Below are 24,176 nucleotides of genomic sequence, written 5' to 3'. Positions count from 1 at the left end.
GGGTTTGGGGTAGGTTTTCGGTGGGTACGCGCATACCCCTTTGAAAATCTACCCCTGTGTGCACAAGGCCCAGCCATGCGCATAAACCCTGGTTTTTATGCTCGTAGACCTTTGAAAATTTGGCCTTATATGAGGAAGATAAATAAAGTCTGTCCTAGCTAGGGAAAGATATCTTGCAGGCAGTCACAGCTGTGGCTGGCAGCTGGGATATATGGGTAGAATAACTGGGCAGAATGGATGGGCCTTCTGGCTTCTGCCATCTTCTACTATGTTATTGAATGTATCTATGGTAGTCTTTATTTTGAATTTCAATGAACCTATTTCTGCCCTTGTAAAGTATACTTACATTGTCAGTGAACACAACTCCAAGCTTCCAGATATGATACTTCATATCGATAGAACTCAACCTATGAAATATAAACAATTCTTTTTCTGAGACAAGTGAGACCTCTGCTACATATTCAGTAATAAATCTAGGATTCTCTCTAAATTTATTTCCAAGCAATCTTTACGTCCACATTGTTGTAAAAGGATCACGTTGATTAGTCATAAGATCTGTCACATACTTTTGTCAGAGTTAGCATCTTCTTTCTAGCTCTAGAATTTTAAGAAAGTGCTTAGGCCACTTAGCTACAGTTAAGTGACTTGAACAAGGCTTCCTCATCATTCAGTCAGACTAGTCCAGCTGAATGGGTTATGCCCTCCGACCAGCAGATGGAGACAAACAGGTTCTCTGATGTCACTCCTTATATACATCCGTGCTGACCTCAGCTTACCAATATTCTATCTCCAGCAGATGGTAGATGAGTATTCTGTGAATTGAACTAAGACCTGGTTAGGCTGGGTGAAAAAAAATATTTGGGTGGGCATCTCCTGAAGTGAAAAATAAGTTCTCCCACATTCAGTTCAGCATAGCCTTAAATTAGTAGAGAACTGTTTGGGGAGGCAGCTCCTGAGGTGAAAGGCTAGGCTCCCTTCCTCAGCCTTAAGCCAGTCTAAATTAATATTTACTCCTCCCATCCCCCTCCCTCCGCCTCTTCTCTGGACTCTGAATGGAACTTAAAATAAAAACACAGCAGTGGCAGCTATGTTCCAGCTAAGTTTAAAAAAAAAAAAAAGGCTGAGAAGATTTTGGGGGTGTAGCAGCCATAAAGTGTTGACGAGACTGGCTGAGTTGGGCAGTCAGCATTTCTCTATTGGAGGAGTTCAGGTGAATTTTTTTTTCAGCTTCTCTGCTTCTTTCCTGGCCACAATGGAGATTTCTATACGGCACTGAGAATACGGCCATTGCTGCTACTGAGCATGAAAAAGAGGCGCTGCTCTGCAGTTTTTGTGGGGCACGTAAATGTATCCTGGGAGGTTTCCTTTATGTTGTGCTGACCTTGTTTAAAGGTTGGCAACATGCAGTATGCTTCAGAATTTGGGGCTCTGGGGATGTGTGGGGAGTCGTGTTGGCAGGACAGGTTGAGTGGCAGATTCCTGTTGGAGAGTTGTGCAATGTGGAGGGAGTGGCAGCCATTTTAGGCCTATGGAGAACTGGATAGGAGTCAGGATCTCCCTTTCTCAGGCTGTGGAGCAGGAAGCTAATAGGGCAACAATGGGACCAGTTTCTTTACAGACTGTTTTGGTTCCTTTACATATGGATGCTTCCTCCATAGCATGGACAGAAATGTCTAAGGAATTTTTTTCCATGGGATAGAGTTCAGTCTCTAGATCCACTCCGGGCTTTGTTTCTCCTTTGGGGCAGGAAAAAAAAAAGCCTAGGGAAGGAATGCTGTTGAAGGACAATGAGGATTCCTATTCTTGGTCAGATTCCCTAAAGGAATTCAAGCAATTGCAGAGGGGAGTTCCACCAGAAGGAGAGGATATCTGCTATGGTCCATCCTTTTCATAAGGAAGAGCTGTCTTTTTTTATATGGACCTTAAATATAGCTGAGGAAAAGAAGCAGGAACCTTCAACCTCTGTTGAGGACCTAACCATGGTTGGTATCAGGATGTTCTCTAAAGACTTTCTCCTGCATAAGGCGGTAAAGGATTTAATGGAGTTGAAATGGGTCTTTCCAGAGGCACATGGGGGGGATTGCTCATCTAAGCTATACCCCCTAGTGGCTCACGAGAGGGAGAGATGTAGATTTCCTCATGTGGACTCACTGGTGTGTTCTGTCACCAAAAGGACTCCTATTCCAATAAAGTGAGGAACAACCTTGAAGGATAAACAGGATAGGAAGGTTGAATTTGTCCTCAGTCTGACCTTGAGGCTGCTAGTATGGTGCTTTAGATAACTGCATGTAGCTTTATTATAGCTAAACTGGGCTTGCACTTGTCTCATCACCTGTAAGAAGGAGGCCTGGGTTTTCAGGGCTGAAGGGCTGAAGGATGCTTCCCACCTGGAGCCCAGGTTGGCAAATCTGGCTGATCCTTTGTTTTAGTCTGTCCAGATGATGACCAGATGCATGGCTTCATTTATAGCAGCAAGGTGGCTGTTGTGTTTGTAAAATTGGACTGCAAATTCTGTTTCTAAGTCCAATTTGAAAAGATTTCCCTTTAAAGGGAGTCTGTTGTTTGGAGATGTCCTTGAAAAGATGGCAAAAGTTTGGGGCAACTCCAAAGTACCAAGGCATATGGAGGACAGGCCTAAGAGTTCATTGCAATCCTCCCAGCTTGAAGTATGAAAAAAATCTCAGTCCTTTGTGAGGTCTCAGTCTTTTCGTATCCTCTGGGGCTGCAGGTCCTCCTGTGTTTCACAAGGAGAATTGGTACATAATCTCTGATTCAGGAGATAGGTAGCCACCTGTCTCAGTGTCACGGAGTGTGAATCCTTGGACTGTGGCATGATTGGTACTACCTGGCTTGTGGAATGGGCTGGCTCCATGCTCACTGCAAGGAGATTTGCTTCTGGCTGGGACTGAGAAGAAGTGTCACCTATACTAGCCTCTTTCCCTGCAGGTAGAGCCTTTGGGTTCTGAGGTTAGCAAGGCTTAGGCGAAAATCCACAGCTGGATGGGGAGGTCCAAGGGTCAAGGCAGGCAGCAGACAGAAGGATCAGAATCCAAGGAAGGATCGAGGCAGCTGGCAATAGTAGAGTCAATATCCTGGCCAAAGTTAGGCAGGGAAAGAACCAATCAAAGACAGAATCCAAGCAGAGATCAGAGCAGGGGGCAGTCCAAGCAGAGTCAGAGTCTAGGCCAAGGTCAAGCACAAGAAGCCAGTCCGAGCAGGCAAGGGTGTTTGTGTGTTTCAGGCTGCGGCAGGCCCACAGCCGGGCCCACTTATGCTTGTTTGCCTGCTCCAGCTCCCGGTTCCTCCTCTCTTGTGGCTGTAGGCAGCTGCCTGCGTTCCCGAGCTGCTTCCAGCACTCCCGGCTCCTCTGCGGACTTCCCAGCTTCGCGGGGAGACGCTGCCATCTCACGCCACACCACCTCCTAGGCGTGAGCATCTGTTCTGCCTTTAAAGGGGCCGCGGCGGGAAACTACCCTGCGGCCCCAGATGATGACGTCACTGGGTCCCGGTATTTAAGGCTGTCCCGGCCAGTGCTTCCTTGCCTTGGCAACAGGTCTCCATGCTAGTCGTGTTCTTAGTTGCTCGTTCCTGTGCTTCGTCTGAGTTCCTGGTTCCCGGCTTGTTCCTGCTTTGTCTGTGTTCTTGGTTCCTGATCCTGCCATGTTCCTGATACTCGTTCCAGTCCTTGTTCCTATGCTCCGTGTTTACCTTGTTTGTCTTCACTACTGATTGATACTTGGCTTGACCTCTGCTTCGTCTGACCACGCTACTGATTGATTCCTGGCTTGACCTCTGCTTCGTCTGACTACACTTCTGATTGATAACTGGCTTGACCTCTGCTTCATCTGACCACGCTACTGATTGATACCTGGCTTGTCCCCTGCTACATCTGATTACGCTACTGTTTGATTCCTGGTTTGACCTTTGCCTTCCCTGACCATTCTCGGGCTGTCTTCCGGTTTTGACCTGTGTTCGTTGTCCACTTCTCCTGCTTGCCGCCTGCCCCGATATCAGCCTGATCTTCGATGTCTCTGCTGAACCTATTCTGGACTTGGCCTTTCAGGCTCTGGCCTACTCTTGCTTGGGCGCCACCTGTCTTGCTGTCCGTTCTCCTTTGGGCGCCTGAGTCTCTGGAACTCTGCCTCATTTGGACTCGTCTTCCCATTCAAGCTACTGCTGTTTGCCTCTGGCTGATTCCAACACTGCATCCAGGAAGTCCTTGGACGGAGCTCCACCTAAGACCAGCTGGCCCCGGTACCCAAGGGCTCAACCTGCGGGAAACGAGGGCTGGTATTGGCGAAGCTCCAGCCGGCCTTCGTCAACCAGCCAGCTCCGCCTACCGATGGTGGGGACCTGTAGGGCTTGCCCTGCGGGTAGCGTCAACCCCACCTCGGGCCAAGGGTCCACCTCTGGCGCAATAGGTTGCCAAGGCCATGGACTTGGCGGAGCTGTGCGCCCTCCAGGCCATTTCAGGTTTGGCTTCCAAGGTGCAAGAATAGCAGCAGTTCCTCAAGGCATTGGCCTCTAGACATGTGAATCGGAACCGGAATCGGTTCGGATTCCGGTTCCGATTCACATGTGGGTTTTTTTTCATCGGGCCTGATCGTGGTTTTGTTTATCGGCTGCGCTCGAGCTGATAAACAAAAAACCCACCCCAACCCTTTAAAACTAATCCCTTTGCTTCCCCCACCCTCCTGACCCCCCCAAAAACATTTTACAGGTACCTGGTGGTCCAGTGGGGGTCCGAGGAGCGATCTCCCGCTCCCGGGCCGTCGGCTGCCACTAATCAAAATGGCGTCGATGGCCTTTGCCCTTACCATGTGACAGGGTATCCGTGCCATTGGCCGGCCCCTGTCACATGGTAGGAGCACTGGATGGCCCTCACCATTTTTAAAGAGGAAGTGGATCCCAACTTTAACCCATGAAAACCTAAAAACCGAAAATCCCCTCCTCCCGAAGCGGCTCGACATGTGCCAACTTATCTTTTGTTGCTTTTCAGCCCCTTCCCTTCTCTGCTGCCCTCCGAGGGGGCAGCCGGCGGCGAAAACTGCTCGCAGTGGTCCCCCCCCCCGCGCAGGACCCGGTTCTCCTGGCTCGGCAACAGCAACAGCAGTACAACAGCTAGGGCTCCATCCACCCCAATCCTTCCTTCCTTCCTGGCTCGGCCAAATTGTGAAGTGGCTTGCAGCGTTCCTCCCCCCCCCTCCCGCGCAGGTCCCAGTTCTCCTGGCTCGGCGTGAGGTGAGAGCCCACTGTTCTGTGCCCTCTCCGGCACGAGCGGAGCGAAGCGTTCTTTCATTTGCCGGAGCGCCTGTCGATTTGGGCGCTCCGGCCAATGAAAGCACATAGACGGGCATGCGTGACGCACGCCGTGACGTCACGCACGCCCGTCTATGTGCTTTCATTGGCCGGAGCGCCCAAATTGACGGGCGCTCCGGCCAATGAAAGCACGCCCATCTATGTGCTTTCATTGGCTGGAGCGCCCGTCGATTTGGGCACTCCGGCCAATGAAAGCACATAGACGGGTGCGCGTGACATCACGGCGTGCGTCACGCACGCCCATCTATGTGCTTTCATTGGCCGGAGCGCCCAAATTGACGGACACTCCGGCCAACAAAAGAACGCTTCGCTCCGCTCATGCAGGAGAGGGCACAGAACAGTGGGCTCTCACCTCACGCCGAGCCAGGAGAACTGGGACCTGCGCGCGGGGGGGGGGGGGGGGAGGAACACTGCAAGCCGCAAGCCGCTTCACAATTTGGCTGAGCCAGGAAGGAAGGAAGGATTGGGGTAGATGGAGCCCTAGCTGTTGTACTGCTGTTGCCGATCCAGGAGAACCGGGACCTGCGCGGGGGGACTGCTGCGAGCCTCTTTAGCCGCCGGAGGGCGGCAGAGAAGAGAAGGGGCTAAAAAGCAACAAAAGGTAAGAAAACAACAAAAAGTAATGTCGAGTCGCTTCGGGAGGAGGGGATTTTAGGTTTTTAGAGGTTTCCTTTTGGGGGAAAGTTTGCCGTCTACCATTACCCCTGCCTCTAACGCAGGGGTAAGGGTAGGCGGTAAGTTGGCAGGTTAAACGCGAGGCAAAATGGCAGGGTAAAATAGCGATAGTCGTGGCGCGCGTTACTGTATGGGAGGGAATAGCTAATTCGATCGTTTACATCTGATATACATGCCGCGTGCGGAAGGGGTTACCCGGGGATTTAAAGAGGCGGTAAGGATGGGTTAAAGGGGATAGTGTATTGCAGGAAGGGCTAACGCGACCGGAAAGTGAGTAGAAAGCGGGTTAGGAGCGGGGTAACCGCGGCCCCACTTTACTGTATCGAGCTGTCTGATTGGCATCAAAATCCCAGAACTATTTCACAAAGCTGTTATAAATTTTACCAAGGGACCTGCAAAATGTATTACCAAATTGATAGAACTTGCATTTATAATATAGTAAATCTTTTTTGGCCCTCTGATGAAACATTCTGTGTGGCCAAAATTTTGATTTTATTTTCCCGGTGGGGAATTGCTCATAGGTTCTCTTGTCAAGATGCAATTGTTTCTCTAAAGACAATACAGCAGATTAAATTGCCTCTCTCTTAGCTACTGTGTAGAATATATCTCGCCCACCTTGGTAGTTTCCCAAAAAAGAATAGGCAAATCCTGATGGTCTTCACTATGGGATATCTTCCTTCTTATAGACCATATGGTATGAGGGCACTTATCTATTTCCCTGCCATGGCTAGTAAAGAGTGGACAGACACTGCCACTAAATTCTTAGGGTTATTGAGATATAAGATCTCAACAACATCTGCCCTGCCATCTTCTCTGTTCTTCATACTAAACAACAGTTTACTTAAGTCATATTTTCAATAAAACAGGAATACATGCTCTGGTGAAGAACAAGACATCAGCAAAGTCATCTAAAGGAGAATTAACCATTCTGGCAACTGGTGAGTGGGACTCATCAGATTCAAAACTCCCTTCAAGTTTGGAACCCCTGTCTTAGGAAAACAGAAAACATCCTGATATAGACACAGATGATTTCTGGAAGGAGTCTAAGTTTCAGAGGGCTTGACTCATCTTCCCCAATCAATACTGGCTCTGTAGAGGATAGGATAGCATAACTAGTGGATTCTATTCAAGGCTGTTTTATGTGTGATCTTTGATATAGTTCCCTGCTAAGCAAGATTTATTCATATTATTTATGCATGCTACATTGACACTAGTATAAAGTCCATGTGCACATTATGGATGTGAACATTCTCTGATTTTAGGTGGAGACCCAAAAGTCACAGACATTACAGTTAATGATGCATCCTGGGGGACTGATTAATAGGTACATGGTGTATCAATGCTGTGAGCTGCTAAAAATATCTGTGGATCCTTGGGGAGATGTCTCACATCCAGCTCAATCATTAAAATAGCAAAATCAGATAGACTAAGAGTAAATACAGAAGAGATTTCATTTCATTTCATTTTTTGTTCTTAATATCCCATTTGTTATCCAAGCAGTGTTACAGTTTTAAATAATTTCATAAAATCCAACAAGTATCAAAATTAAAATAAAATAATAATTTATAACCTAATAGACAAAAAATTGTACAACAAATAATCATAGAGCAAGTACCCTCACAAATTCAATTCATAGATGTAAATACCACTTTACCAAACTGAAGAGGAATCTCTACAGACTGCTATTTGGCAAGTTCTTTCTTAAGCTTGCAACAGATCACAGGACCTACTGGTGTGACTAGCAGAAATACTTCTTTGGAAAATATCAATGAGAATACACCCTTGGAATTTTTGAGAGTTGAGGTTTTCCTTCTTTGAAGAGTTTCTATTCACTTTTTCATTCGGGAGCTTCAGCCCATTCAAATTCTCATCACAGAGCCATCATGTAAAGAGGTTAGGACTTTTCAGCTTGGAGAAGAGACGACTGAGGGGGGATATGATAGAGGTGTTTAAAATCATGAGAGGTCTAGAACGGGTAGATGTGAATCGGTTATTTACTCTTTCGAATAATAGAAAGACTAGGGGGCACTCCATGAAGTTAGCATGGGGCACATTTAAAACTAATCGGAGAAAGTTCTTTTTTACTCAACGCACAATTAAACTCTGGAATTTGTTGCCAGAGGATGTGGTTAGTGCAGTTAGTATAGCTGTGTTTAAAAAAGGATTGGATAAGTTCTTGGAGAAGTCCATTACCTGCTATTAAGTTCACTTAGAGAATAGCCACTGCCATTAGCAATGGTAACATGGAATAGACTTAGTTTTTGGGTACTTGCCAGGTTCTTATGGCCTGGATTGGCCACTGTTGGAAACAGGATGCTGGGCTTGATGGACCCTTGGTCTGACCCAGTATGGCATTTTCTTATGTTCTTATGTAAAATGTCCCTCCTTAATCATTTATATCTGGTTGTCATCTGAGAGCCATGTCACATAGACTCTCTGTTTACCCCTTCACATTCAGTTCTCACTAAGGAATTTTTATACATTACATCTCTCTTCCTCAATGAGCTCTCTTCAGGGAGCCTCTTTTTTCACTTTTTCCCATCCAGCTTTAACTAAGAAGTCATCTGCCAGTTTTAGCCAAGTTTGACCCAGCACTATGCAACTTCTGTAATGTATTATCCAGAATGATCTACAACTAGTCTTGAATTTGGACTGGGAACACTTCCAGCCTCCTTGAATGAACCAGACATAAATTACTCTTCTTTAATTCTGTTTCAATAGATCTGTCTGGACATCATTCTGGTGTTTCCATCTCCAACTATGAATCTACCTTTTCTTCTGCACACCGGAATCAACACTTGCTCCTGTTCACCTCATTTTTTTCTTGCTCCTACCTTGACCTGCTGTTTCTGCTACCTTGAATGGACCTCTTTGACCTTAGCTTAGCTTTGACCTGGGGTTTGCATGCTTTTAATATACTAGCTTTTCAGGTACTGTCCTGCTAGTATAGTATACAAATAAGCTAGTATATTAAACATCTTACCTGTTATGATGCTAAGCTACAGCCTGCATAGGCCCCATTGTTCCTTGGCCATGACACTATACCATCTTGCATTGCCATCTCTCCTTCAGAAAGAAACTGAAAACCTGGCTGTTCACTCAAGCTTACGGTTGAAGGAACACTTTATCAAACACATTGTCTCTCACCCGTGACTGCCTCCCTTCTCCCCTACCCCCATCCCAGCCCTCCTACCCCCCCCCCCCTGCTTACCCTCATGCTTCCCCCGTCCACAAGATTTATGAATAATTGTGAATAATTACCCAAGATTAACCCACAGCCGAGTTTAATCTAGCTGATTTTGTATCGCTGTCTTTGGTTTTCTTGGTTTTTCAATGACTATTTTAGCACTCTTCAGATGATATCGTTTTAAAATATCTCTCCATAGTTTTAAAATATCTTTCCTGTCCTCCAGCTCCCAAGTTTTTCGCTCCCTGTTTGATGTAACTTTTACCTTCTACATAGTTAATTGGTTTCCCCTGTTCTATTGTAAACCGGTACGATAAGACCGCGTCTTGAGTATCGGTATAGTAAAAGAATTTAAATAAAATAAATAAATAAAATCTCTCCTTACTTCTTCTCATCCAGTTCTCACTAAGGAACCATTATGCATGCATCTCTCCTCAGCTTCTGATCAGAAAATCACCATGCATAACCTTTCTTCTTCTGCATTTACATACAGCTATTAGTAACAATCAGAATGCAATTCCCAGATTCATACCATGACACAAGAGATCCCTCTTTGGGTTTGGTGTCTTCTACTGGAATAAAGTCCAGAGCACTTTTATCCAATCCCAGAAGCTCTGCAATGCGTTCTGCCCCGTACATATCTCCATATTTATTAATAACCTGAAGGGAAGATCAAATGAAAAATCAGGAAGAGATTTTACAAACTGCAAAACTGCCCATAGTCTTCTTTGACCACCATCTCTCATCACTCTTAAATAAAAAGCTACTGAAAAGATAAAGAAATATGTAAACATGAAATATTCCATCACATTCTCCATTTTATCAGACAATTATACCTGGGCTGTTCAAAACAAAATAAGTCTTTTACATTTGCTGGTCTAGCAAGAAGATGCTGGTGTTAAAAATAGAAGCACTGGCAGCAGGAAATCCAAAGGCAATAAAACTTTGCATGGAGCTGGTTGTCATGCATAGTCAGGGAACTAAAATGAACACCAGCTTTTATGAAGATCATAACTAAGAATTGGTTGACCAGCTCACTGACTGTTATGTGGCAGTATTGTTCATTTCCTGAAAAATTTTATTGCAGAAATTATTGCAATTTAAACCTTAAGAAAACATTTTTTCAGTCTCTATCTCATGACCTTTTACTGAAAGTGCTAAATCTGAACTAACAGAAACATGCAAATGACAATTTTCAAACTGTTCACCTGTCTCACAAGCTTAGCATCAGCCTTTAAAGAGAAAATACATTTGTACTTTTGCTTTGAAAATTATGATAGGGACATTTGCTTTTTCTGTGGGCAATTTTTTCAAGGAAAGTAATATGCATAGAGTTGATCCCACCTAAAACATAACCCAGCCTCCCCTTAATACTGTAATTTTCGGATAACCTTCAGGGGATAGGGAAGTGCCCTACAGTATCTAAATATAATCTGCTTTGAAGTTCCACAAATGGTGGAATATATATCAAATAAATATGTAAATCACTATTTACCCAATAAATGGCTGTGACAATCACCCTGCTTATGCTTTTAAAGTTTTCTGTGCATCAGAAGGAAAGTATTGCTCCAATGGAATAAAATGGGCATAACCAGAGTCTCTGAAGAGTAGTCTCACTACCTGACTGAAGGGCTTAAATATTAATTTAGAAGACTGAAGGATTGCCAATGTAACGCCAGTTTTTAAAAAGGGATCAAGGGGTGATCCAGGAAACTATAGAACAGTGAATCTGATGTCTGTGTCAGGCAAAATGGAGAAACTATCATAAAGACAAAACTGCTGAACATATAGATAGGCACAGTTTAAGAAGAAAAACCAACATGGATCTAGCCAAGAGAAGTCTTCGCTCACCAACCTGCTAAATATTTTTGAGGGCATAAATAAACATGTGGATAAGGTTGAGCCAATTGATATAATATATCTGGATTTCCAGAAAGCATTTGACAAAGACCCTTATGAGAGACTTCTTAGGAAATTAAAAAGTCAGGATGGGGGCAGTGTCCTATTCTGGATTGGGAAATGGTTAAAAGATGGCAAACAGAGAGTAGGGCTAATTGGTAAATTTTGCCAATGGAGAAACGTGAATAGTGGAGTGCTCCAGGGATCTCTTCTGGGACCAATGCTTTTTAATGTATTTAGAAATGGGAACAATGAGTGAGATGATCAAATTTACAAATGACACAAAATTGCAAGAGGACCTTGCAAAACTGAGATACTGGGCATACAAATGTGAAATGTCAAATGAAATTTAATGTAGACAAATGCAAGGCTCCACATTAGGAGTCAACACTCAGGAAAAGGATTCTCGGTGGAGCATAGGACCTGGTGAGAGAGGTAACGGTGGTGGGGCCGCTTGGCAATAGTGATCATAATATGATCAAATTTGATTTAATGACTGGAAGGGGGACAGTAAGCAAATCCACGGCTCTCGTGCTAAACTTTCAAAAGGGAAACTTTGAGAAAATGAGAAAAATAGTTAGAAAAAAACTGAAAGGAACAGCTACAAAAGTAAAAAGTGTGCAAGAGGCATGGTCATTGTTAAAAAAATACCATCCTAGAAGCACAATCCAGATGTATTCCACACATTAAGAAAGGTGGAAAGAAGGCAAAATGATTACCGGCATGGTTAAAAGGGGATGTGAAAGAAGCTATTTTAGCAAAAAGATCTTCATTCAAAAATTGGAAGAAGGATCCAACAGAAGAAAATAGGATAATGCATAAACGTTGGCAAGTTAAATGTAAGACATTGATATGACAGGCTAAGAGAGAATTTGAAAAGAAGTTGGCCAACAAGGCAAAAACTCACAGTAAAAACGTTTTAAAATATATCCGAAGCAGAAAGCCTGGGAGGGAGTCAATTGGACTGATAGATGATTGAGGGGTTAAAGGGACACTTAGAGAAGATAAGGCCGTCACGGAAACATTAAATGATTTCTTTTCTTCGGTGTTTACTGAAGAGGATGTTGGGGAGGCACCCGTACTGGAGAAGGTTTTCATGGGTAATGATTCAGATGGACTGAACCAAATCACGGTGAACCTAGATGTGGTAGACCTGATTGACAAATTTAAGAGTAGTAAATCACCTGGACTGGATGGAATACACCTCAGAGTTCTGAAGGAACTAAAAAATGAAATTTCAGACATATTAGTAAAAATTTGTAACCTGTCATTAAAATCATCCATTGTACCTGAAGACTGGAGGATAGCTAATGTAACCCCCATATTTAAAAAGGGCTCCAGGGGCGATCCGGTAAACTACAGACCGGTTAGCCTGACTTCAGTGCCAGGAAAAATAGTGGAAAGTTTAATGGAACAAATTCAGCATGGCTTTATCCAAGGCAAATCTTGCCTCACAAATCTGCTTCACTTTTTTGAAGGAGTTAATAAACATGTGGATAAAGGTGAACCGGTAGAAGTAGTGCACTTGGATTTTCAGAAGGCATTTGACAAAGTTCCTCATGAGAGGCTTCTAGGAAAAATAAAAAGTCATGGGATAGGTTGTTGCGGTCCTGGCCGCGAGCACCGCAACCAGCGCCTTACCTCCTTGTTTCCGGACCTGCTCCCGCCTCCGGAGCCCTGGCTTGCGGCCTGTTTGGTGGCGTCCCCATTGGGACTGTGCCACCGCGAAGGTGTCTGAGGATGCCCTGCTCCTAGGCGCATGCGCACGCCACTTGGGAGCCTTTCTAGCCCGTTTCCCGCCAGTGGTAACTCCGCCCAGTTCCTGACGTCAGACGCCGTGGCCTTCATAAGCCGGTCACGGCCATCCAGCCCTTGCCTTGCAACGGGTTAGCTTCCCGGTTTCCTGTTGCGCTGTGCCCATGAGTGACTCGCGTGGCTTCGTCGCTCCATTCCTGCTACAGTACCTGCTTGGTTCCTGCCTGCCTGCTACATTACCTGCTTGGTTCCTGTCTGCTTGCTACAGTGCCTGCTTGGTTCCTGCCTGCCAGCTACAGTACCTGCTTGGTTCCTGTTTACCTGCTACAGTTCCTGCCTGTTTCCAGTACCTGAGTCCTGCTACAGTTCCTGCCTGGTTCCAGTACCCAAGTCTTGCTACAGTTCCTGCCTGGTTCCAGAACCCGAACCCAGTTACAGTATTGCTACTGTCCTAGTCTGGTTCCAGTTACCTGTCCTGATCCACTACCCGCCTAAGTCCCAGCGGCTGGGCCCCTACGGGCTCCTCCCGGGGGGGCTTCGGCTTCCAAGGGTGAAGCCACCTAAGTCCCAGTGGTTGGGCTCCTACGGGCTCCTCCCGGGGGAGTACCAGCTTCCAGGGTGAAGAGCATCTACGTCCCGCCTGAACATCTGCCTCCCGGCCTGCTATTCATTAGAGACATTGACCATCTATTCCCAGTCTCCAGCAGGTCGGCCCAAGGGTCCACTAAACTGAGACTCCCACAACATAGGTGGCGATGTCCTTTCGTGGATTACAAACTGGCTAAAAGACAGGAAACAGAGAGTAGGATTAAATGGACAATTTTCTCAGTGGAAGGGAATGGGCAGTGGAGTGCCTCAGGGATCTGTATTGGGACCCTTACTTTTCAATATATTTATAAATGATTTGGAAAGAAATACGACAAGTGAGGTAATCAAATTTGCAGATGATACAAAATTGTTCAGAGTAGTTAAATCAAAAGCAGATTGTGATAAATTGCAGGAAGACCTTGTGAGGCTGGAAAATTGGGCATCAAAATGGCAGATGAAATTTAATGTGGACAAGTGCAAGGTGATGCATATAGGGAAAAACAACCCATGCTATAGTTACACAATGTTAGGTTCCATATTAGGTGCTACTACCCAAGAAAGAGATCTAGGCGTCATAGTGGATAACACATTGAAATCATCGGTTCAGTGTGCTGCAGCAGTCAAAAAAGCAAACAGAATGTTGGGAATTATTAGAAAGGGAATGGTGAATAAAACGGAAAATGTCATAATGCTTCTGTATCGCTCCATGGTGAGACCGCACCTTGAATACTGTGTACAATTCTGGTCGCCACATCTCAAAAAAGATATAATTGCGATGGAGAAGGTACAGAGAAGGGCTACCAAAATGATAAAGGGAATGGAACAGCTCCCCTATGAAGAAAGACTAAAGAGGTTAGGACTTTTCAGCTTGGAGAGGAGACGGCTGAGGGGGGATATGATAGAGATGTTTAAAATCATGAGAGGTCTAAAACGAGTAGATGTGAATTGGTTATTTACTCTTTTGGATAATAGACTAGGGGGCACTCCATGAAGATAGCAAGTGGCACATTTAAAACTAATTGGAGAAAGTTCTTTTTCACTCAACGCACAATTAAACTCTGGAATTTGTTGCCAGAGGATGTGGTTAATGCAGTTAATATAGCTGTGTTTAAAAAAGGATTGGATAAGTTCTAGGAGAAGTCCATTACCTGCTATTAATTAAGTTGACTTAGATAATAACCACCGCTATTACTAGCAACAGTAACATGGAATAGACTTAGTTTTTGGGTACTTGCCAGGTTCTTATGGCCTGGATTGGCCACTGTTGGAAACAGGATGCTGGGCTTGATGGACCCTTGATCTGACCCAGTATGGCATGTTATGTTCTTAATGTGGAGATGCAGAAATCCACTTCTTAACCCTGGGATAAGCAGCTTGGAATCTATCTACCCCTTTGGATTCTGTCAGTACTTGTGACCTGGATTGGGCACTGTTGGAAACATGATACTGGGTTGGATGGACCTTTGGCCTGACCCAGTATGGCAAATCTTATGCTCTTAAGACAACTGGAGATAAGCTTCAGTAAGGGGAAAATCGTGTTACATTTTACAATAAGTAAAGTAAAATTGGGTTTTCTTCAGAAAACATTTAGAAGACAATTCTCAAAGCTACTTACCAAATAGTGAATTATCTAGGAAACTACAGAACTAAATGTTGCCCTCCTCTGCTTGGTTAAAAGGATGTGCAGGCTTCCACATCATGTATTGTATACTTTTAGCTGGGTTAAAAAGAGGCATTCCCATAGGTGTGTTTAGGATGAAGGCAGTGAAGCAGCATGTATATTTGATTTTGACATGCTATTTTGCCTCTCTTCAGATGCCCAGACAAATAAGTGTACTTCTAGTGTGTGCACTTTATGGCTGCTAATTTACAAAGGGAAACTACATAGGGGGTTTCCTTCTGAAAACTGACTGTAATGTATGCAGGCAAACATTTCCTGCATGCACAGCAGGCCTGTGTGGACTATGCAAAATTACCCTGTCTATTATAAACACATGACTGAAATTGCTTTTGAAAAATTGTTGTAGAACTGTTATATTTGAAATTTAAAATGCCAAGTTTCAGAGACTGCAAAATGTTCAAATTCCACCAGAAGAGAAGCAAACTGTGTTCCCAGGAAGCCAGACAGAACTAGGTGTACATCTCTCTATACCCTTAGCTTGTGCCACTTGATTTGTCATAATTTGAACAAGCATAATACATCTATATTTGTGTAATGTTGCAAATTTGTCAACTACTGCCCTTGAGCCCTTTTTGAATGTATAACTATTACTTCTAAATCAGCAAGCCTCTATTCTGATATGGTGATAAAATAGTATTTTATTTTGCAGAGAGCTGAAAAGCTTATTTTATAGCATGCAGATGTGGCAGATACTGCAACTGTATGTTATGTTGTGACGAGAGTCAAAAGTGGACCCTTGGGCCGGCTGAGATGGACAGCGTCCACAGGTGTTAATAAGCCGGGAGGCGGAGCTCAGCTGGAGCAGACTGATGACGTCTTCACCCTGGAAACCCGAGACCCCCCCAGGAGGAGCCCGTAGGGGTCCGAGTCGCTGGGACTTAGGAGAATCGTGAAGAAGTCCGAGGTCTGTGGCTGGCTGAAGACAAAGAGAATCGTGAAGAAGTCCGAGGTTCGTGGCTGGCTGAAGGCAAGGAGAATCGTGAAGAAGTCCGAGGTTCGTGGCTGGCTGAAGGCAAGGAGAATCGTGAAGAAGACCAAGGTTCGTGGCTGGCTGAAGGCAAGGAGAATCGTGAAGAAGACCAAGGTTCGTGGCTGGCTGAAGGCAAGGAGAATCGTGAAGCGGAGCCGGAGTCAGGATACGTATAAAGCAAGCAGGAACCAGAGCTGGAACCTAGGTACGGCTGGAACAAGCAGGAACCAGAGCTGGAAGCAAGGCACGGCTGGAACAAGCAGGAACCGGAGCTGGAAGCAAGGCACGGCTGGAACAAGCAGGAACCGGAGCTGGAAGCAAGGCACGGCTGGAACAAGCAGGAACCGGAGCTGGAAGCAAGGCACGGCTGGAACAAGCAGGAACCGGAGCTGGAAGCAAGGCACGGCTGGAACAAGCAGGAACCAGAGCTGGAATCACGGCAACTAACCACTCAAAGGAGCAACCACGTTGCAAAGGGAAAGCAGGGAAGTCAGACGCTGGTTTAAATAGCCTGCCGGCGACTGACGTCAGGAACGGGGCGGTTCAGCACTTCCGGGTGCTGGACCTTTAAGAGGCCCCCCCTCGCGCGCGCGCGCGCGTTGCCTGGCAGTGGGAGGAGTCAGAGTCGGCCTTCGGCAGCGTCTCCACGTGGAGAGAGACGCTGCCATGCGGTCCTACAGGCCCCAGGAACGGCGGATCGCGGCGAACCCGGGGGAGGCGGCAGAAAGGTAAGGACCCGGTCGCTAGCCTAGCGACCGGGACCGCAACAGTACCCCCTCCTTTACGCCCCCTCTTCAGAGGACTTGGCCTGTCAGGATGGTCCAGATGATATTGCTGTAGAAGAGTCTTGTCCAAGATGTTGCGGGCAGGCTCCCATGTATTTTCCTCGTCTCCACAACCCTCCCAAGCCAGCAAATATTCCCAACGTCTGTTGGCGAAACGAGCATCCAGGACCTCTCGTACCTGAAATGTAGGGTCCTCATCCGTAGTGGTAGAACCGTCCTCAAGTGGCCTGGGGTGAAACCTGGAAAGAATTACTGGCTTTAAAAGAGAGACGTGAAAGACATCATGAATACGTAGAGTGGTTGGGAGTCGTAGGCGATAAGAGACCAGCCCTACCCTCTCCGCTACGCGGAAAGGACCACAGAACTTGGGTGAGAGTTTCTTGGATGGTTGCCTCAAATGAATGTTCTTTGTACTAAGCCACACTCGATCACCTGGAAGAAACGTGAATGCAGGTTTTCGGTGTCGATCGTAGTAGCGTTTAGCAGTGCGTGCGACTTTCAAAAGACGGTGTTGAGTAGAGGACCAAAGTTTACTCAATTGGTCTGCGGAAAACTGAGCAGCTGGTGAGGAGGTTGGAACTGGTAGAGGTAACGGGGGTTTGAGCTGTTTCCCATACACAATTTGAAAAGGCGATTTCCCTGTCGCCGTATGTATTTGATTATTATAGGCGAATTCCGCCCAAGGTAAAAGGTCCACCCAATTATCTTGTTTGCGGTTAATGAACGCTCGTAGGAACAACTTTAATGAACGATTCATGCGTTCGGTTTGCCCATTGCTTTGCGGGTGGAAAGCGGAGGAGAAACTCAGCTGAATCTCAAACTTTTTGCATAAGGCTTTCCAATATCTGGCTGTGAACTGAGGACCTCTGTCTGACACAATGTCCTGAGGCAGACCATGAATACGGAATACATGGTGTGTGAACAGAGAAGCCAGTTCGGTAGCGGAAGGTAATTTGGGCAGAGGCACAAAGTGAGCCATTTTGGAGAAGCGGTCCACCGTGACCCATACCACAGTCTTGCCTTGCGAAGGCGGAAGTTCCACCAAAAAATCCGTGGCGATATGTGTCCAGGGTTCTGTGGGTACAGGTAACGGTTGTAGTAAACCTCTCGGAGGGCCATTAAGTGGTTTCTGCAGGGCGCAAGTGGGGCAAGAATCCACGTAAAGGGAAACATCACGTCGAAGACCAGGCCACCAATAGAAACGATTTATAAGATCCAATGTTCTTAGTCTACCAGCATGCCCCCCGGTCAACGAGTCATGGCCCCAAGACAAGACTTTCCTCCGAAGCCTCTTAGAAACCACAGTCTTATTTGACGAACCAATGGAAGAGGTAGCTAATTGAACACAAGCAGGATCCAGGATGGTTTGTGGAGAGTCGTCCTCTCCTTCCAGCTGAAAGGTACGAGATAGGGCATCGGCTCGAATGTTTTTCTCGGCTGGTCGAAACTTGAGGATGAAATTGAAACGACTGAAGAAGAGTGACCATCTTGCTTGCCGCGAGTTTAGTCGTTGAGCTTGGGCTAGGTACAATAAATTTTTGTGGTCAGTGTACACTGTCACCGGATGATTAGCCCCCTCCAGCCATTGCCTCCATTCCTCGAAGGCTAACTTGATGGCTAGGAGTTCTTTGTCTCCGATGCTGTAGTTACATTCAGCAGGCGAAAACTTTTTAGAGAAATAAGAACATGGCATCAATTTGCCGGAAGTATCGTGTTGACTGAGCACCGCTCCGACAGCCAGATTTGAGGCATCGACCTCCAAGATGAAGGGTCGTTGTGGATCCGGGTGTCTTAGGCAGGAAGCGGCTAGGAATGCTTGTTTTAAGTCCTCAAAGGCAGCAGAGGCGGTAGTGGACCAATCGTGAGCGTTAACACCTTTGCGAGTAAGCGCCGTGAGGGGAGCTACCTTCTGGGAGTAATGTGGTATAAAATGCCTGTAAAAGTTGGCGAATCCAAGGAATCGCTGTAGCGCCTTCAGGCCAGACGGGCGCGGCCAATTGACAATGGCTGCCACCTTTCCTGGGTCCATCTGGAAACCGGACGAGGAAACGATGTATCCCAAGAACGGAAGCGATTCACGCTCAAACTGGCATTTTTCAAATTTAGCGTATAAATGATTGTCTCTTAGAGCCTGTAAGACCTGCTTGACGTGCTGGCGATGAGAAGAGAGATCTTGGGAATAGATCAGGACGTCATCAAGGTACACTATGACGAAAGAATGAAGCATCTCCCGGAGTACCTCATTCATTAGATTCTGGAAGACAGCAGGGGCATTACATAAGCCGAAAGGCATTACCAAGTATTCGTAATGTCCATCCCGCGTGTTGAATGCTGTCTTCCACTCGTCACCCGGACGAATACGAACCAGATTGTATGCCCCACGTAAATCCAGCTTTGTAAAGACCTTGGCCCCCTGAAGTCTATCGAGCAGTTCTGGGATCAGAGGCAAGGGATAGCGATCTTTCTTAGTGATGGAATTCAGGCCTCGATAGTCTATACATGGCCGGAGGGAGCCATCTTTTTTGGACACAAAAAAGAACCCTGCACCTGCAGGGGAGTGCGAGGGACGAATGAACCCCTTGGCAAGATTTTCAGTAATGTACTCTGACATTGCACGGGTTTCTGGTAGTGAAAGAGGGTATACCCTACCCCGCGGTGGAGTGGAGCCTGGTAGTAAATCAATGGCACAGTCAAAGGGCCGATGGCATGGAAGCAGTTCTGCCTTCTGTTTGGAGAACACGTCAGCGTATTCCTGGTAAGGCAGAGGAAGTTCCAGGGCTGAGTGAGAGAGTAATATCTCCGGTCTAGGAAAAGAATCCAGGCAATTCCGGAAACAGTAAGGACTCCATTGCGCAATTTGGAGAGAGTCCCAATGGATCACCGGGGCATGTTGTTGCAACCAAGGGAGTCCCAGGACCACTGGGTGCACCGATTTCTCAAGTAGCAAAAAGGAAATTGTCTCAGTGTGAAGCACGCCCGCCCGTAAGGTGAGAGGCATCGTAGTTTCTGAAATGGACCCAGGCAAAGGGGTTCCCCGGATAGAGGTAACCCGTAACGGAGGTATCCGGCGCTTAGTAGGGAGTCCTAATTGGTGTACTAGTTCTTTCCAGATAAAGTTCCCTCCGGCTCCGGAATCAATAAAAGCTAGAGTCTGAAAAGAGCCGCCTGGATACTCCAATGTTATAGGAACTGTACATTGAGGAGTAGCATTAACACAGCCTAGGGGAATCTCCTCATCTCTCCCTAGACTTGAGCGTTTCCCGGTCTCGCAGGACATTGACCCAGGAAATGGCCCTTGGTGCCGCAATATAAGCACAGGCCCTGGGTGCGGCGTCGCCTCTTCTCCTCCTCGGTGAGAGGCGCCCGTCCAAGCTGCATAGGTTCGTCCGAGGAACTGTGGGTGGCTGATGGTGTCTTGTGAGGTACAGTCAGAGACCTGGAAAAGGAGGGTGCCAATGAAACAGGCCGACGAAGAACTCGACCCTCCTTGGCTCGTTGCTGCAAGCGCCGGTCAATCTTCCCGGCCAAGTCTATTACCCCATTTAGGGTGAGGGGAAGGTCGCGGGCCATCAGCTCGTCTTTGATACGACCTGCGAGGCCTTCCAGGAAAATACCCCGCAAACAGTCATCCTGCCAGCCGAGTTCCATCGCCAGAGTACGAAATTCAATAGCGTACTCCGCCAGAGAGCGGGATCCTTGTCGTAGCTGTAGAATCTCAGTGGTAGCGGTGGTAGCACGAGCTGGCTCATCAAAAGTCTGTTTGAAGTGAGTCACGAAATCCTGCAAATTGTGCAGCATGGGATCTTGTTTCTCCCACATGGGTGAGGCCCACAGCATAGCCTTCCCATCGAGCAGAGACAAAATATATGCTACCTTGACGGCATCAGATGGAAACTGCCCTGGTAACAAGGAGAAACGGATGAAGCACTGATTCAAAAACGCCCTGCACGACCTGGCATCCCCGGAGTAACGAGTAGGTGCTGGAAGCTGGGTCTGCACGGGGTTTTGCGGTGCCGGCAGAGGCGGGGGTTGTGCCACCGGCGGAGGATTGGCGTCCAAGCGACTGGCTAGACGATCTACCGTAGCAGCTAAGACCTCCAGGCATTGCTGTTGCTGCTGAATTCTTTGGGCCATGCCAGGGATGGCCTGCATAGGAGAGGAGTCCGCCGAGTCCATGGCCTTTGCAAACTGTTATGTTGTGACGAGAGTCAAAAGTGGACCCTTGGGCCGGCTGAGATGGACAGCGTCCACAGGTGTTAATAAGCCGGGAGGCGGAGCTCAGCTGGAGCAGACTGATGACGTCTTCACCCTGGAAACCCGAGACCCCCCCAGGAGGAGCCCGTAGGGGTCCGAGTCGCTGGGACTTAGGAGAATCGTGAAGAAGTCCGAGGTCTGTGGCTGGCTGAAGACAAAGAGAATCGTGAAGAAGTCCGAGGTTCGTGGCTGGCTGAAGGCAATGAGAATCGTGAAGAAGTCCGAGGTTCGTGGCTGGCTGAAGGCAAGGAGAATCGTGAAGAAGACCAAGGTTCGTGGCTGGCTGAAGGCAAGGAGAATCGTGAAGCGGAGCCGGAGTCAGGATACGTATAAAGCAAGCAGGAACCAGAGCTGGAGCCTAGGTACGGCTGGAACAAGCAGGAACCAGAGCTGGAAGCAAGGCACGGCTGGAACAAGCAGGAACCGGAGCTGGAAGCAAGGCACGGCTGGAACAAGCAGGAACCAGAGCTGGAAGCAAGGCACGGCTGGAACAAGCAGGAACCGGAGCTGGAAGCAAGGCACGGCTGGAACAAGCAGGAACCAGAGCTGGAATCACGGCAACTAACCACTCAAAGGAGCGATCACGTTGCAAAGGCAAAGCAGGGAAGTCAGACGCTGGTTTAAATAGCCTGCCGGCGACTGACGTCAGGAACGGGGCGGTTCAGCACTTCCGGGTGCTGGACCTTTAAGAGGCCCCCCTCGCGCGCGCGCGCGTTGCCTGGCAGTGGGAGGAGTCAGAGTCGGCCTTCGGCAGCGTCTCCACGTGGAGAGAGACGCTGCCATGCGGTCCTACAGGCCCCAGGAACGGCGGATCGCGGCGAACCCGGGGGAGGCGGCAGAAAGGTAAGGACCCGGTCGCTAGCCTAGCGACCGGGACCGCAACACTGTAATCCAAGCAAGCTGGAATGTGGCTAATTTAACTCTATAAGGCTCCAAAAAGTAGGAAATCTGTGAAAGATTGCTTGATTTTTCCTTGCCAACAACATCTGATATGTATGCCTTATCTGCTTGTCATGTCTATAACCTAGTATCTTCGGCTATTTGAGACAACCTATACCACACTACTGTTTGTGATGTGAGCTGTTGGTCCCTGTAATCAGATAAAAGGGAGTTGGAGTGGTCGTCAGTGCTGCAGATTATGTAGGATCGGACTGAACTGGACAGTGAGACAATTTTGGCAGTGGAAGGGAGTAGGCAGTGGAGTGTCTCGGGGAACTGTATTGGGACCAGTACTTTTCAATATATTTATAAATGATCTGGAAAAAAATACGACGAGTGAGGTAATCAAATTTGCAGATGATACAAAATTATTCAGAGTAGCTAAATCACAAGCAGATTGTGATAAATTGCAGGAAGACCTTGTGAGACTGGAAAATTGGGCATAAAAATGGCAGATGAAATTTAATGTGGATAAGTGCAAGGTGATGCATATAGGAAAACATAACCCATGCTATAGTTACACAATGTTGGGTTCCATATTAGGAGCTACCACCCAAGAAAGAGATCTAGGCATCACAGTGGATAACACATTGAAATCGTCGGTTCAGTGTGCTGCTGCGGTCAAAAAAAGTAAACAGAATGTTGGGGAATTATTAGTAAGGGAATGGTGAATAAAATGGAGAATGTTATAATGCCTCTGTATTGCTCCATGGTGAGACCGCACCTTGAATACTGTGTACAATTCTGGTCGCCGCATCCAAAAAAGATATAGTTTTGATGGAGAAGGTACAGAGAAGGGCGACCAAAATAATAAAGGGAATGGAACAGCTCCCCCATGAGGAAAGACTAAAGAGGTTAGGACTTTTCAGCCTGGAGAAGAGATGCCTGAGGGGGGATATGATAGAGATGTTTAAAATCATGAAAGGTCTAGAATGGGTAGAGGTGAATCGGTTATTTACTCTTTCAGATAATAGAAAGACTAGGGGGCACTCCAAGAAGTTAGCATGTGGCACATTTAAAACTAATCGGAGAAAGTTCTTTTTCACTCAATGCACAATTAAACTCTGGAATTTGTTGCCAGAGGATGTGGTTCGTGCAGTTAGTATAGCTGTGTTTAAAAAAGGATTGGATAAATTCTTAGAGGAGAAGTCCTTTACCTGCTATTAATTAAGTTGACTTAGAAAATAGCCACTGCTATTACTAGCAACAGTAACATGGAATAGACTTAGTTTTTGGGTACTTGCCAGGTTCTTATGGCCTGGATTGGCCACTGTTGGAAACAGGATGCTGGGCTTGATGGACCCTTGGTCTTACCCAGTATGGCATGTTCTTATGAATGCAGAGATAGCACCAGGAAACTGGCAGAACAGGATTATGCTGAGGTACTGATGCACGAAAGGAGAAACATTGGCTAGGCATGAAGTCCCACCCAGAGAAGAATGCCACTCCCCTACCTGTGGAAAATCTTTGAGTACACCTTTTCTTCTTGTTTGATTCTAGCACTATATCGGGTAGATTTTTAAATAATACGTGCATGCATCCATGTGCGCGCGCTACCCGGCGCACGCACATAGATGCACAATTTTATAACATACGTGCACTGGCGCACGCATGTAATAAAATCCAGGGCAGCGTGTGCAAGGGGAAGTTGAAATTAGCAATTTACGCATGGTGACAAGATCGGGCCTCCCTCAGTTCCCTACCAGTTTGCTCCAATAAAGGATTGGATTGGGAGGGAACTTTCCTAATCCCCTACCTACCCTCTCCGACCCCTTTGAAGGCCCTACCCTTTTGTTTTTTCCTTGTTTTGGAGCTTACGCCGGCAGCCTACCGGCGCACGATCCCCTGGCACAGCAGCAAATGGCCGCTGTACCGGTGGCCTCCAGCTCTTTCCCGCCCCTCTCTGCTCCCAGGACAGCCCCTTGGAAGAGGCCTGACTCTTGCAAACGTAACCTCCATTTTCCCCACGCGCAGGTGATTAAAAATCAGGTCTTATATCAGGGGTGGCCGGGGTGACAGCCTCCGTGGATTACAAATCTATCTCATGCATATTCATTATAGATATCCTGAAAACATGGCCTATTTGTGGGTCTCAAGGACCAGAGTTCACCACCCCGCTCTATA

General features: G+C 46.8%; 1 protein-coding gene across 1 annotated transcript in view; it reads right to left on the bottom strand.

Moving 5' to 3' along the window:
• RYR3 (ryanodine receptor 3) overlaps positions 1–24,176 on the bottom strand; it is a 1,291,138-nt gene that overhangs the window by 48,577 nt on the left and 1,218,385 nt on the right. Inside the window, 2 exon segments of the mRNA XM_029600192.1 lie at positions 347–407; positions 9,714–9,841. Coding sequence (XP_029456052.1) covers positions 347–407; positions 9,714–9,841 — 189 coding nt within the window.

The sequence above is a fragment of the Rhinatrema bivittatum genome, chromosome 4 (assembly GCF_901001135.1).
Source record: "Rhinatrema bivittatum chromosome 4, aRhiBiv1.1, whole genome shotgun sequence".
NCBI lineage: Eukaryota > Metazoa > Chordata > Amphibia > Gymnophiona > Rhinatrematidae > Rhinatrema > Rhinatrema bivittatum.
The sequence above is the reverse complement of the archived record's forward strand: the minus strand, read 5'-3'. Positions and strand labels throughout refer to the sequence as shown.